Genomic DNA, 14089 nt, shown 5'->3' with positions numbered 1-14089 from the left:
TTATATCAAGTGAGGATGCAATTTAGAATTAATTAGCTTCCTGACGGTCTCCTTCACATCTTTGTTCCTCAGGCTGTAGATGTGGGGTGCAGCTTGGGGATCATGACTGAATAAAGAGCAGTAGCTACTTTGGCAAAGAGGTGGGAGCTGTTGGAGTTGGGGACACCGTACAGAAGGAGAATGATTCCATGGAAGATGGAGATGGCAGCCAGGTGGGAAGTACAGGTAGAAAAGGCTTTCTGGAGTCCACCTTTGGAAGGCATCTTGACGATAGTGACAACTATGAAGACATAGGAGGCCAGAGTGATCAGGACACTGCAAGCCTCACTGAGTAGAGAGATGACTAAACACTCCACCTGGCTGACAGAGGAGCCAGAGCGAGATACAGAGATGACAGCTGAGTACTCACAGCCAAAATGATTGATGATGCCATATTAGTAGTAAGTTAATTGCAGCATAGTATATGAGAGAGCCAGTGCACACAGCCACCCCAAGTTAAGTTCCAGCTACCAGGAGAGCACACAGTTTATGAGACATAGCAACGGTATAGAGCAGAGGGTTACAAACGGCCGTAAACCTGTCATAGGCCATCACTGCTAGCATGAACATTTCTGTAATCACAAATGTACAAATGAAGAAAAATTGTGTCATGCATCCATTGAAGGAAATAGTTCTGTCTTTCATAATCAAGATCTGTAATAGTTTGGGTATAAATACACTAGAATAACAGATATCCAAAATTGAAAGTTGCTGAAGGAAAAAGTACATGGGTGTGTGAAGTTTTGGGTCAATCATTATGACCATAATTATGCCTACATTCCCCACCAATGTGACTGTGTAGATGGTTAAAAGTAGAAGAAAGAGGGGCACCTGGAGATATGGATATTCTGAGAAGCCCACCAGGATGAATGTCATCACTGAACTGTAGTTTAATATATCATGTGCCATGAATTTAATTAAAAAAGTAAGAATCAGAAAGAGAATAAATTTGAACAGAAGAACTTGACCGAGTGGAGGGGCAGAAACTCAGGTAGGGCTCATGACCAAGTCTGAAGACTAATATGAGCAGGTGTTACGAGCGTGCTTCTCTCCATGGATCCTGTGAGCCCATTTGCTGATGAGTGATGAGGTACCACAGCTTTCATTCACCAGTACTGTAGCTTTTCTTTTTAATCTGGAATAAAAATGTAGTTATTAGCAATAGCCTCTCTTGTAAACTATGTTTATATGCATGTAGATAATTCTAATGTTACCTGATCTTTAGACCATATCATGATGAAATATAATTGCATGCAAAGAAAGAAGACATACAGAAAAGTTAGACGTGCATTGGAGGAATAGTAACACTTACATATTTATGCCAGAGACATCCTTGGGAAGAATAAACACACTCAACATATGCCTTCAAATATTCTAAGAGTTACATAAAGGGAGTGTTTTAGAATAGTCTTATATTTTACATTCCCTTCTTCTGGATAGGAAGACACAGTGAGGCTTTTGTTAAAATTAGCAATTAGGAACTGTAAAACTTAAGTGATAAAATGTAATATTTCATTCAAAACACACACAAATGTTTTCACTAACTAGCTAATGTGAGGCCAGGGAAGAAATAAGGCATCTGGAAGATCGCAAAAGGTGAACAGCCTATTTTTTTTATAACCTCTGAGGAGTTTGGATATTAGAACTTTTTGAAGCTAGAGATGTAAGTAAGCACAGTCATTATGATTGATCATTGGGAACACACTGGAGACCTGGCACAACTTTTTCTTTGTAAAAGATGAGAGTCTCCATGAACCCAGTCACCAATAATCTAAGGCATAGACTGTCAGCTACAATGAGATCTGCAGGGTCCTTTGTGAATGTTATTCACTCCGTCACACTGAGACTACTTTTATTGTAGCACAATCACACAATTGGAGAAGTTTGCAATAATAATTACTTGCAAAATAAGTAATTTTGGGTTTTGATGATGATGCCTTTGTGTCAATAGAGGTGTTACAACTTGATTCCCAACATGATTAGAACTCATGTGACATAAATGACCCACGCAGATTTTTGAGTCTCTAAACCAAAATGGAAGTCATCACAGTTTAAAATTAATGATTCCTAGCAGTTTGTACAGTCCTTGTGTACCATCTTTTTAGTAAAACTTCTACATCCTGGTTTTTCCATAAAAACTCTTCCTCCTCTAAAAAAACCTTCCATCTTTTAAAATCTTTTTATTTAATCTTTTAAATCTTTTCAAATAGTAACCTGGACACTGATCATCTTGATTAGAAGAAGGCAAGAAAGATTAAACTTAAGAAATTGTCATTACTTGTCATATAACTACTAACTTAGAATTTGGAGGTAACTATTTGAGCTAAGTAAGATGAGTTCACTAGCATGCCAAAATTTGTCAGTTGGTTTATTTTAACTTATAAAAATTATTATACACTTAGATTCATCAACCAAGCTGAAGACTGACATTGAAGTTATGCCTAGCTTAATTCCTCTCTTTCTTCCTATTTCTCCAGTGTCATTTCTCATTATGTACTGTCAGACTCTGACTCATGTTCAGGACTCTGTGGATGGCTAAATATTTCATCACAATTTTAGTTTCCATGAATCGTCCTGACCACCAGTGACCATTCCATTTTCCTGCATCCATTGTTATTTAGAAATTTATTAAACTTTAAAATTATTCCTTCATCTCTAGTCCAGAACTAAAATCTCAGAATGTATATTGCAGTTACCAGTTTAAGAAGGAGAATACAATCTGGTATGGTATAGACATCTCTAACCCTGAACTCAGGAGTCTAAAGAAAGGTCATGAGTCTAAAGAATGTATGTGCAATAGTGAGACCCTTTCTTAAAACAAGGTCAAAAAGAAAAAAAAAAAAAAGAATGATAAGATCCTCCCTAATTCACACAGGACACAATAATTGCTAAAATAATGTTATAATGGTAAATTTTGTGGATCCAAATGAAATGTTCTTTATAGCTAATTAAACTAAGTACTTACATATATACTTTGGGGATTCCTAAATAGAATACATCAATTGCACCAGTTTAAATGGTTTTCAAAAGGAAACAAACAAAAGAAAGCCTGTCTTTCCATAAGTTATCTCATTTTATTTTCAGCATTAAGAACTTCAATGCAAACTCCCAGGGTCATTTTCTCTTTTGTCCTCCTTTTCACTTTGCTTTTTCACTGGCCAAGATACTGTATTCAATCTTCTGTAGTCTCTTATTTCTACTATACCATCAGGCTAGTGATCTTCCAAAACATCCATCCCTCTCCATTCTGTTATACCTACCTGACATTTTGAAAGAGTCCTTTCAAACCTGACATTTTAATAATAATAATAATAATAATAATAATAATGATAATAATAAATTTTTTGTAAGCATAATAAGTACAAATCAACTTTTTCGTAAGCTTGGGGATAATAATGTAAGTAATTTTCACCACATGGTCTTAAAAAGTGCACTAAATTGAAATTGTTCACTGTAAGGTTCTATGAATCACAGAGGAAACACATAAACAATTATTTTGTTAAATCATCAATATTTCAAAAAATATATTTAAAGCTCATAGCTGACCTAACCCTTCTCCTTCCAGATTCATGCCCTATTTTCATAATAGTTTTATACTTTGCTTCTATAAGACAACTATTTTGGTTGTACTAGTGTTACTAGTTTTAATTCCTGCTCTATTTTGCATCAATTCCTCTATATTATATATAGATTTTTTATTTATATTATTTTGTGTTTTGTACTTTGTGTACCTAAATTCATTAAAATTCATGAAAATAAAACTCAAATTTAACACTTATTTAAAACTCCTATTATGGGATATAGAGAATAAGGTAATAATTTCAAACTCAGTACACTAATGCAAGAACAGTGAAGATAGAGGCTAGCACCATTATATGTTCCATTAGATAAAGAAGAGTATATCCCTGTGCCTCAGCTCAAATACATTTTGTCCTCTCACACAACCTTTTGGACATAGTGTATATACATATATATGTATATATAATATGGTCTACATATATACATTTTATGAGATTGAAAAGATATCACATGTTGCAATAGCTCACCAAAGCCATATTTTCTTGACTGTATTTCAATCATCCAATTGCCATTATATTTTTTAATCTAAACTGTATGCATAATCTCTTTTAAAAGTAGAATTTTCTTATAGTTTGCATAAATTTATGCGGTGAATAATCCTTGAAAAACAGAATTCAGTAAAAGAGTCAATTAATAATATTTTACCAAATGTGGATATTGGAAAAACATAATGATGTATTGAGGAAGAGCCAGCCCTTGAAACCCCATCCATAATCTTGTTTGCTTGACACTGGGGACACAGGCCCTTGAGAATCTTGATAGTTTGTTGTCATGAACTGTAATGATAGTAATTACAGGAATCTCCCTCCTCTATTACTTGGAATATAACTTATGCTAAATAATATTTTCATTTCTTAAAAAAACAACTTATTAGACTGGGGAGATGGGTTAGTGGTTAAGGCACTTGCTTGTGAAGCTCAAGGATGGGGTTCAACTCCCCAGAACCTACATAAGCCAGGTGCATAAGGTGGAACATATATTTGCAGTTGTGAGAAGCCCTGGTGTGCCCATTCTCTCTCTTTCTGTCTAATAAATGAAAATAAAATAAAATAAATATTAAAAAACCAACTTATAGAGATTGTTCTTCTGAAGCTCATCAAAACAATAAAATATGACCCTGGCCATATCCAATCCAGTATCTGCAAGTAAATTACACTTGATAAGTAATTTATAGTTATTCCATTGGGTTCATGCTTGTACAATATTCAAGCAGAATCATACTTAATACAGATTCATATACTTTTTTGCTCTTAATCATATAGACTAAGAATTATAGACTAAGTATGTCTTTGACTAGCTTCATTAATTTTGAAAAACATTAGACATCAGGAGTGTTCAGGAAATACAGGATGATAAATTCAAAAGGAAATAATCCAATATTTTAAATTAAATCAATTTATTTATACCTTCATGGATATACATTGTACGGATATAGACATAGACACTATTGGTAGAAATTCTTAGAAAGCACACATAAGAAATTAAAAATTTATAAAAATTTAAAACGGGTTTATGATTTTCTCATATTTTGTTAATGCTATAGATTCAGTACTGAACTATAATGATATATCAACAACCATATATTCCTGCAATGAATATATCATACTTAATAGATCATTGAAATTTGAGGTTATTGTTATTAATATTTCTACTTTAATATCTAAAGAATCATTGTCTATACCATCCAAACTTTTCCAAAAATAACTTCTGAGAATTTTATTTTTCAAACCTACAGAAAACCTGTATATTTTCCAATTTAATTCCATAAAGGTTTAGATTACATGACTCAACATTTATGTTACCTTCTGATTCCAACAATGGGTGCTCAAATTTTGTTTTTCTATGCATCTTATCTACAGTAAGAGATAGTAACAATTGAATCTGATGTCCATAAATACATGTTTTCATAAAACCATATACTTTCCATTTTCTTTTTTTATGTACTTTTCTGTCCTAATTTTTTCATTTTTATTTTCTTTTTGCCACCAGAGAAGTCAATTGTATAAGGAAAATATCATGTGATATAATCCCAGAGGACACTTTTCGAATAACCATATGATTGTTGTCCCATTAATTATTTGTCAAATTTACAAAGCATAATATTTTTATAATAGTATCTAGATCTAATTTTTATAATTGTTACTTCAGTAGATGCAAACTTTAGAAAGTAGAGGCATGCACACCCCCACACCCACCCACACACCCCCATACACACACACACACACACACACTTATAGTGTTACATGCATCCTTAACGAACATTATGTTCCAGCCCATTCAATAAAAAGTTTCATGTTTTCCCAGTGTACCCTAAGCTATAAAATAAGAATATCATGTCAGTTCATGTGAAGACTAAGAAGCAATGAGAATCAACCATGGAAACAACCATATGAGCACTGGCATACATTATCTAAAATACATTTAGCTTTCCAGGTAAAACACTGATTTTAGGATAAGTATTGGTTAGAATTTTGCTGTAAATATATGATATTTGAATACATAAATGATCCATTTACAAAGGGTTATAATGTTTTAAAAGTTTACACCTCGGGCTGGAGAGATGGCTTAGTGGTTAAGCGCTTGCCTGTGAAGCCTAAGGACCCCGGTTCAAGGCTTGATTCTCCAGGTCCCATGTTAGCCAGATGCACAAGGGGCGCATGTGTCTGGATTTCGTTTGCAGTGGCTGGAGGCCCTGGTGCGCCCATTCTCTCTCTCTCTATCTATCTCTATCTGCCTCTTTCTCTCTCTATCACTCTCAAGTAAATAAATAAAAAATGAAAAAAAATTTTAAAAAAAGTTTACACCTATTCATTTTTGTATTACTTTTCTACTACTTTTCTTTTGACAACAAATTATATTATATAAGTCCAAGTTAAAACATCAAGATGAGCATGTAAATATAAAATAGTCTGCTTTGAATCCTAATATATTTATTGAATATTACAAAACTCTATAAATTATTTTCTGCCTCAAGAAACATTTTTATTAAACTATGAAAATGTGTACATGCATACACATACACCTGCATATACATTCAGGGGAAATTTAAGAAAATTTTAGTATAACTCATTTCTAGTCATTCAATTTAAGATTAAAGCATAAGGGCTGAAGAGATTTATTAGTGGTTAAGGTTCTTGCCTGCAAAGTCAAAGAACCAGGTCTGATTTCTCAGGACCCATGTAATCCAGTTGCACAGGTAGTGAATGTGTGTGGAGTTTGGTGGCAGCAGCTAGAAGCCCTGGAATACCAATTCTCTCTCTCTCTCTCTCTCAAATAAGTAAATGAAAATTAAAAATATTAAAGTATAATGGCAACAGATTGCATAGCATGTTCAAGTGGGATTCATCCCAGGAATGATGTTCAGATGTCTGTGCAGTAACTGAACACTCATAACCTGTTTTGCAGTGTTAAGCATCTTGTGGATTGCAATTGTCCCTCAGAAAATGTTAAGGTCCTAAAAAAGTAGTTGTATATTTCTAACCACTATTTGAAGTTGCAAAATAAAAACAAAACAAAAGAAGAATAACAAAAAACAATATGCCTCACCACTCATGGTGGTGCATGTCTTTAATCCCAGCACTTGGGAGGCAGAGGTATGAGGATTGCTATGAGTTCTTGACAATTCTGAGACTACATAGTAAATTCCAGGTCAGCCTGAATAGAGTGAGGTCCTACCTTGAAAAACCACAATAAACAAAAAACTATGCTCCTTGGGCTTTCAATTAGGTTCTTGATACTTTCATATTATTTTCACTTTTCTTATTCTATTTGTTTAATAGCCTACTGATGATTTTTTGCAGGAAGAACCTGTTGAATGAAAGAATAGCAGCCACATGTGTAATGTTTTAAAATAATTTTGTTTGTAGGTTTTCTACAGCAAAATGTGAACATTCTTTCCCACTTATCTTGAGATCATAAAGTACACTCATTCATTTATTTTGTATGTCATACAATAGATAGTTTACTAAATCGTCTTAGGAGACTACAGCAGAAAACTTAACTGAATTCTAAATGGAAAATAATCTTTCAATTTGAAAATTCATTATCAACCTTTTCCTCTAGATAATATATCTACTTAAGTAAGAAATTTAGAAAATAAGCCAAACATGGTCACAAATACCTTTAATTCTGTCATTTGGGTGGCTGAGGTAGGAAGATCACTGTGAGTTTGTGAGTTTGAGGCCACCCTGAGACTACAAAGTATATTCTAGCCTTCCTGGGCTAGAGTGAAACCCTACCTCTTAAAACCAAAATAACAACAACAAAACCACCACCACAACAACAACAAAAATATAGAAAATAAATCTCTGTATCAAGTATAATATTGCATTGTTCTTATCAATATTTTATAAAAGCATAACTATTATATGCTTCATTATATGGGAATCATAAATGTTAAAAGTTTAAAACCTATACTGATAAGAGGTTTCCATGTCACTGTTGCTAGCATTAACACAGTCTTTACATAACACAGTCTTTACATAAACAGCAAGACCACAGTATTAGTGTTTGTTATGCAAATTCTCTATGATGTACACATATATCTATTTAAAAATCCTATAAGATCATAATTTAACATTTCAGAATTCAAATATTTAAAGTTCATCACCCCTTACTTATGAAGAGATAAAGTCAAATCAAATTAGTAATGCTAAACATAATGAAAGAATGAATCAAATAACAAATTAAAATTATTAAAAACACTGGGAAGACAAAATTCAGCTTGAGGCAATTTACTGGTAATAGGACTCTTTAAAAGCAAAAACAAGGGACATCCTTGAGTTTTAAGGCATAATTTATGTTTTTCCTTATTGCTTTCTTCCTGAAAATGTTTTTGAACCATCTACTTTGCTAGAGGCTAGAAATGTCTGAAGGGTTACCTCTTAATCTCTTTCTTAAGAAGAGATCATCCCCTTCTGAGGACACATCCTTTCCTCAGAATGTAAATGGATTATTCCCTTTTACAGAAAATCTGGTGGCATGTAAACTTCTGGCTTTGGGACTGGGCTAACCAGTTCAGTGGCCCCCTCCCCATCCAGTAAACTTCTTTAAGACATCCCAGGTGGGTATCTGTGTGTGATTTTCCATTTCTGTCAACACTTTCCTGCTATACAAGAGTTCTGTGTTCTTTGCTTCTCATAAACTCTCAAACCTATAACCTTTATAAACTTTATTCTCTGGATAATAGATGTTATTGTTTGTATTAAGACAAGAACCCAGAGGTTACTAATTCAGTGGAAGCTGTGTGTAACTGACTATCTGGTCCCCTAGCTCCTGAATTATTGCCACCCAACTGCCCTCCCACAAATAAAAGAAGGTTCTGTTACTCTCTAAACCACTCCAAATTCCCAGTGGAGACTTTATACCTTCTCTCTCATTTTTGAGACACAAAAAAAGAAGAAAGGATTGAAGGCTAACGAAGCAACAAGTACATGGACAGAGGTCACAGTGGCCCAGGCACAGATCCTAAATCAAATGACATTTTTAGATCCTATGAGAGGGTAAGATTACACAAGCATGTATTGAAATGAATGAAATCAACCTGAAACATGAAAGTTTAGGGGCTTTGAAATATGTAAGGAGAACACGTGAAAGTACAGGATTGCAGCAAGACGTTTTAATGGATTAATGCTTAAACATTTCAGGGAAAATTAAAGATAAGACAAATATGTTTGAGAAACTGATTTTCATCATGAGTGTCATAGAAATGTATTATAAAATACTAACCTGAAAAATGAAATATACTACATATTTTCAAGGAATTAAAACAGGTCATCTGTTATTAATGACTTAAGTTTTTTAAGAAAGACAAGAAAATCAGTTTAACAACAAAACCCATATAACCACATCACACATTCACTGAAAGCTAAAGTGTCTTCAATAACGGAGATGAATAGAGGCTTAGCTAAGATACAAATAAGCATCTATTAAGTAAATAATATCAATGAGAATGCAGTTTAGAACTGATTAGCTTCCTGACGGTCTCCTTCACATCTTTGTTCCTCAGGCTGTAGATGAGGGGATTCAGCATGGGGATCATGACTGAATAAAGAACAGTAGCTACTTTTACAAAAAGCTGGGAGCTGTTGGAGTTGGGGACACAGTACAGAAGAAGGATGATTCCATGGAAGATGGAGATGGCAGTCAGGTGGGAAGTACAGGTAGAAAAGGCCTTCCGGAGTCCACCCTTGGAAGGCATCTTGACGATAGTGACAACTATGAAGACATAGGAGGCCAGAGTGATCAGGACACTGCAAGCCTCACTGAGTATAGAGATGACCAAACATGCCATTTGGCTGAAGGAGGAGTCAGAGCAGGAAACAGAGAGGATGGCAGAGTACTCGCAGCCAAAGTGATTGATGACGCCTGGCCCACAGTAGGAAAGTTGCAACAGAGTGTATGTGAGTATTGTGGCACACAGGCCACCCCACAGGTAACTTCCACCTACCAGGAGAGCACACAGCTTATGAGACATAGCAACCATGTAGAGCAAGGGGTTACACACGGCCACAAACCTGTCATAGGCCATCACTGCCAACATATACATTTCTGTGATCACACACATGCAGCCAAAGAAGAACTGTGCCATGCAACCTACGAATGAGATTGTTCTGTTCTCCACAACCAGGATCTCCAACAGCTTGGGTGTAAACACACTAGAATAACAGATATCCAAAAATGAAAGGTGGCTGAGAAAAAAGTACATGGGTGTGTGAAGTTTGGGATTGATCTTTCTAACCGTAATTAACCCCAAGTTGCCTACTAGAGTGATTGTGTAGATGGTGAGGAATGCAAGGAAGAGAGGTGGCTGGAGCCCAGGGTATTCTGAAAAGCCCACCAGAGTGAACTTGGTCACAGAGCTCTGGTTCATCATGCCATGTACCATGGTGCTGCAATTAAAATAAAGAAGAAGCACCAGCTGAAGGAAAGACATAGATTTGAGCAGCAGAACTGGGCAGGGTGGAACAGTAGAAGCGGTCAAACCTTGAAGTAAACAGTGAAGACAACTATGGTCACCGTTCCTCAGTCATTAATGCTCTGCCTCTGCTCACGGTCTCACGTGATGTCTCAGGACTGACCTGTGCCACTTGGTTTCCTCAACTGCAATGAAAACATAGTACTTATAAATATTATAACTACATGTAAGTGACCAATAAGTACAAGTGGTAAGCAGAATATTTCACAGTAAGATATAATTATGACTGCAAAGGAGACATTTGCAAAGTCAAACAAACATAGCTTTTAGTGTCCATATGCTCAGATCGGTGGAGATATTCAGAATGTTCTATATTTAAAGTGGAAGGAAAAAAATGTAACTATTCATGGGAAGGAATATATATCATTAGAATTCACAGTTAACTGATAATGAACCTTTAAAATGTTAGGTACTGCTGATTGAACATAGGCCTTTGTGCATGCTGGATAAGAGCATTGTGATGGAGCAAGATCATCCTGCCTTCCCAGTAGCTATAATAAAAGGGCTGCCCCATTAGTCTTATAATGAACTTTTACTTCTCTAGGCAGGATCTCATATGAATGACACTTGAAATATCTAAGGAGGGGCTGGAGAGATGGCTTAGTGGTAAAGGTGGTTGCTTACAAAGCCAAAGGATCCAGGTTTTATTCTCTAGGACCCAAGTAATCCAGATACACAAGGTGGTGCATGCATCTGGAGTTTATTTGCAGTGACTAGAGGCCTTGGCACATCCATTCTCTCTCTCTCTCTCTCTCTCTCTCTCTCTCTCTCTCTCTCTCTCTCACACACACACACACACACACACACACAATGAGTAAAATAAACATATATAGAGAATATCTAAGTAGTCTAAACAAAGTTCCACTGTTCTCTGTACTATAGCAACTTAGGTAAAATCACAGTGGAATTTAAGAGCTGCAGAATGCCAAACAATGTAGCATGCTGCTCAATGAAGCACTTTGGAAATATTCTTTATCATTATTATTTTTATTTTTGATATTTTTGACATGTTGTTTGGTTGGTTTTGGTGTGATTTTTTTAATTTGTGTTGTATATGTGTGTGTGTGTGTGTGTGTGTGTGTGTGTGTGTGTGATGTATGAAACTGTGTGTGCAGATGCTCATGGCCCTGCATTTACATGGATGGAGGGTACAGGAAGACATTGGATGTCCTATATTACTTTTTTGCCCTATTTCCTTAAGACAGTTACTGAACCTGGAGCTCCCATTGATTTTTCCTTTCACTCAGTTAGGCTTAGTGACTAGGGAGCTCCAGAAACCTTTCTGTCTCTCCTTGCCTTGGTTCAGTGGTGACTGGCACACGTGGGCCACGCCTGACATTTTACATAGGTGCTGGGTATTGAGCTCAGGTATACATGTTCCCACAGTGATCGCCCCATCTCCTGGAAATATCCTTAAACATTCACACTGGTTGCATTTTCAGGTTATAAAGTATATTTCTAGTACATATTGAATTAAATAGAAAAAGTTGTTTGTTAGAAATTAAAAAGGACTAAAGCATATGGTACAAGAGTAGTATGTCACTGAAACACCCACAAATTATTTCTTTATTTAGTCAGCTAAAGAGCATCATCCCCAAAGGAAATTACGGATATGAATAACTGAATAGTAAGGACATGCTACATTTTTAATCAGCAAGGTGTCTATTCGAAATTTTGTACCATTTAGCTGAATAAATGACTGGTTCTGCAAATTAGTGTGTGGGCTTCACAAATATCACGTCATTTTGTAACACGTCTAGTTGACCAGCACAAATTTGACCCGTGACAGTTGAGAACCTCTTATGAAGCAGGCCACTAAGGCAAGGCCCAGTGAGACCAGACAGAAATGACATCATTTCACTATTCTCATTGGTATCTGAAGGACCTTTGTGAACTGTGTTCAGACAGTGTCATGTGTTTACAAGAAAGACTTGACTATATATTTGGGAAATTAACTTTTATAAATTGGGCTATAACTATACACAGGGAGGATTTCATGGTATATTTGCCTCCTGCTACCAGCAATTCTGATGAAACTATTGCATCTGGTAAGGTGCTCAACCTTCCTCAGAGAGAATCCCTGCGCTGAGAGAATGTACCTCATCTGGCAGAGGCAAGTGGCCTGTTGGAAGGTCTCCACACCACAGTCAAAGCCAGACTGACATGAGATGTAAGAGCTAACAAAATGCCTACTGTGCTTGTCTTCCGTATTAATCAGCACAATTTCACTGCCTGTTTCTTTTTCAATAAGGCTCCTCTGCTCACCTCTACAAGATCCACTCCTTCAGTTTGTCATTGGAAATATGTATGACACTCTTTTTCATAATAATTTTATGTGAGACCGACATATTAGGAAGTCTTTCAGCATTATTGATTTTCACATATATTCTTTTTCTTTGCTTTCTTACCCTGGCTAAAACTTCTTTCAGAGTGCCAGAGAGTCTTTGTAATATATTATATACAAAATCACCTGTCTCAAGCTTATATCAATATTAAAAACTAGGACCACTAATGTAGAAAAATCTGTCATGTTGAAGAAGAAATGAAGTCTGTCTCTTGCAATAGAACTACTAACTGAGAATTTGGAATTAAAAGAACTTAGGCCAGTTCACCTTTGTGCTAAAATTTACCCTACACTAATAGTAAGACATAATCCTTACTTAGAATTCTTGGGCTAAGTTGGAAATTGTGCATTTATTATTGAATTATTTTTTCCTGATACATTATTCTCTGATTCACATTCTTGTGACTGTCACTTGTTTTCCTGATTGGTTAAATCCCTGACACATGCTTGCCTTGATTCAGTACTCTCTGGGTTTCTAAAATCTTTCAGTACAACTTATATGTCAATGAAACAACTTGGTCATTAGTGACTATACCATTTTTCTACATCCGATCATGATTTTGCCCAGTTTTAAATATGTTTTTCAAACAATATTCTTTTATCTCTATTCTAGAATTTTAAGGTGGGCATAGCTCTGTTTACGTGTAACCTTGCAACCCAAAAGTCTGAGGCAGGAGGATAATGAGCTTCAGGCTACATGCCAAGTTGTCTCCAAATAAACATATACAGCAGATATTGCAAAAATCCACAAAGAACCACAATAAATAAGATTGTGTGATGGAAGTAATTTCATAAAAAATAATCATGGTATTCTTCAGTGCCAGGTTAAGTGTCTAAGTACCTAAGTGTTTTGCTACATAGAATAAGTTAATTGTACCTCTGATTGTAGCATTTTTTATGAGGAAACGAGGGGCTTCAAATCCATTCTGATCCTTTTTAAGTTTATAACTAAAACTCATGTTGGAACTGACACGTCCCCTGATCTCACCCCTGCTCTGTGGTGGTCAGTTCCTTGTACAACACTGCCTGGGGCTTGGAGCTTATAGGCACATAACCTTGAGTGAATTGTCAGGATTAACGAGAAGCACACAAAACGCACCCAGATCACCTCTCTCTTCATTCTTACAGTCGTTAGTGATTATTTAGATGGA

The 14089-nt window shown here is 35.6% G+C and overlaps 1 protein-coding gene and 1 pseudogene across 1 annotated transcript; both read right to left on the bottom strand.

The window, feature by feature from the left end:
• LOC101599606 lies at nucleotides 1–948 on the bottom strand (annotated as a pseudogene).
• An 8611-nt stretch (nucleotides 949–9559) lies between these two features.
• Nucleotides 9560–10504, bottom strand: LOC101612509 (olfactory receptor 5D18-like). The gene has a single exon (XM_004667764.2). It carries the CDS (start codon nucleotides 10502–10504, stop codon nucleotides 9560–9562), a length of 945 nt encoding a protein of 314 aa, XP_004667821.1.
• Nucleotides 10505–14089: the final 3585 nt, after the last annotated feature.

The sequence above is a fragment of the Jaculus jaculus genome, chromosome 1, assembly GCF_020740685.1.
Source record: "Jaculus jaculus isolate mJacJac1 chromosome 1, mJacJac1.mat.Y.cur, whole genome shotgun sequence".
Classification (NCBI taxonomy): domain Eukaryota; kingdom Metazoa; phylum Chordata; class Mammalia; order Rodentia; family Dipodidae; genus Jaculus; species Jaculus jaculus.
Note: the sequence above shows the minus strand (reverse complement) of the source record. Positions and strands in the feature narration are given on the sequence as shown.

Coding starts and splice junctions, on each gene's coding strand:
- LOC101612509 (XM_004667764.2), bottom strand. CDS start 10,504: ATGGTACATGGCATGATGAACCAGAGCTCTGTGACCAAGTTCACTCTG.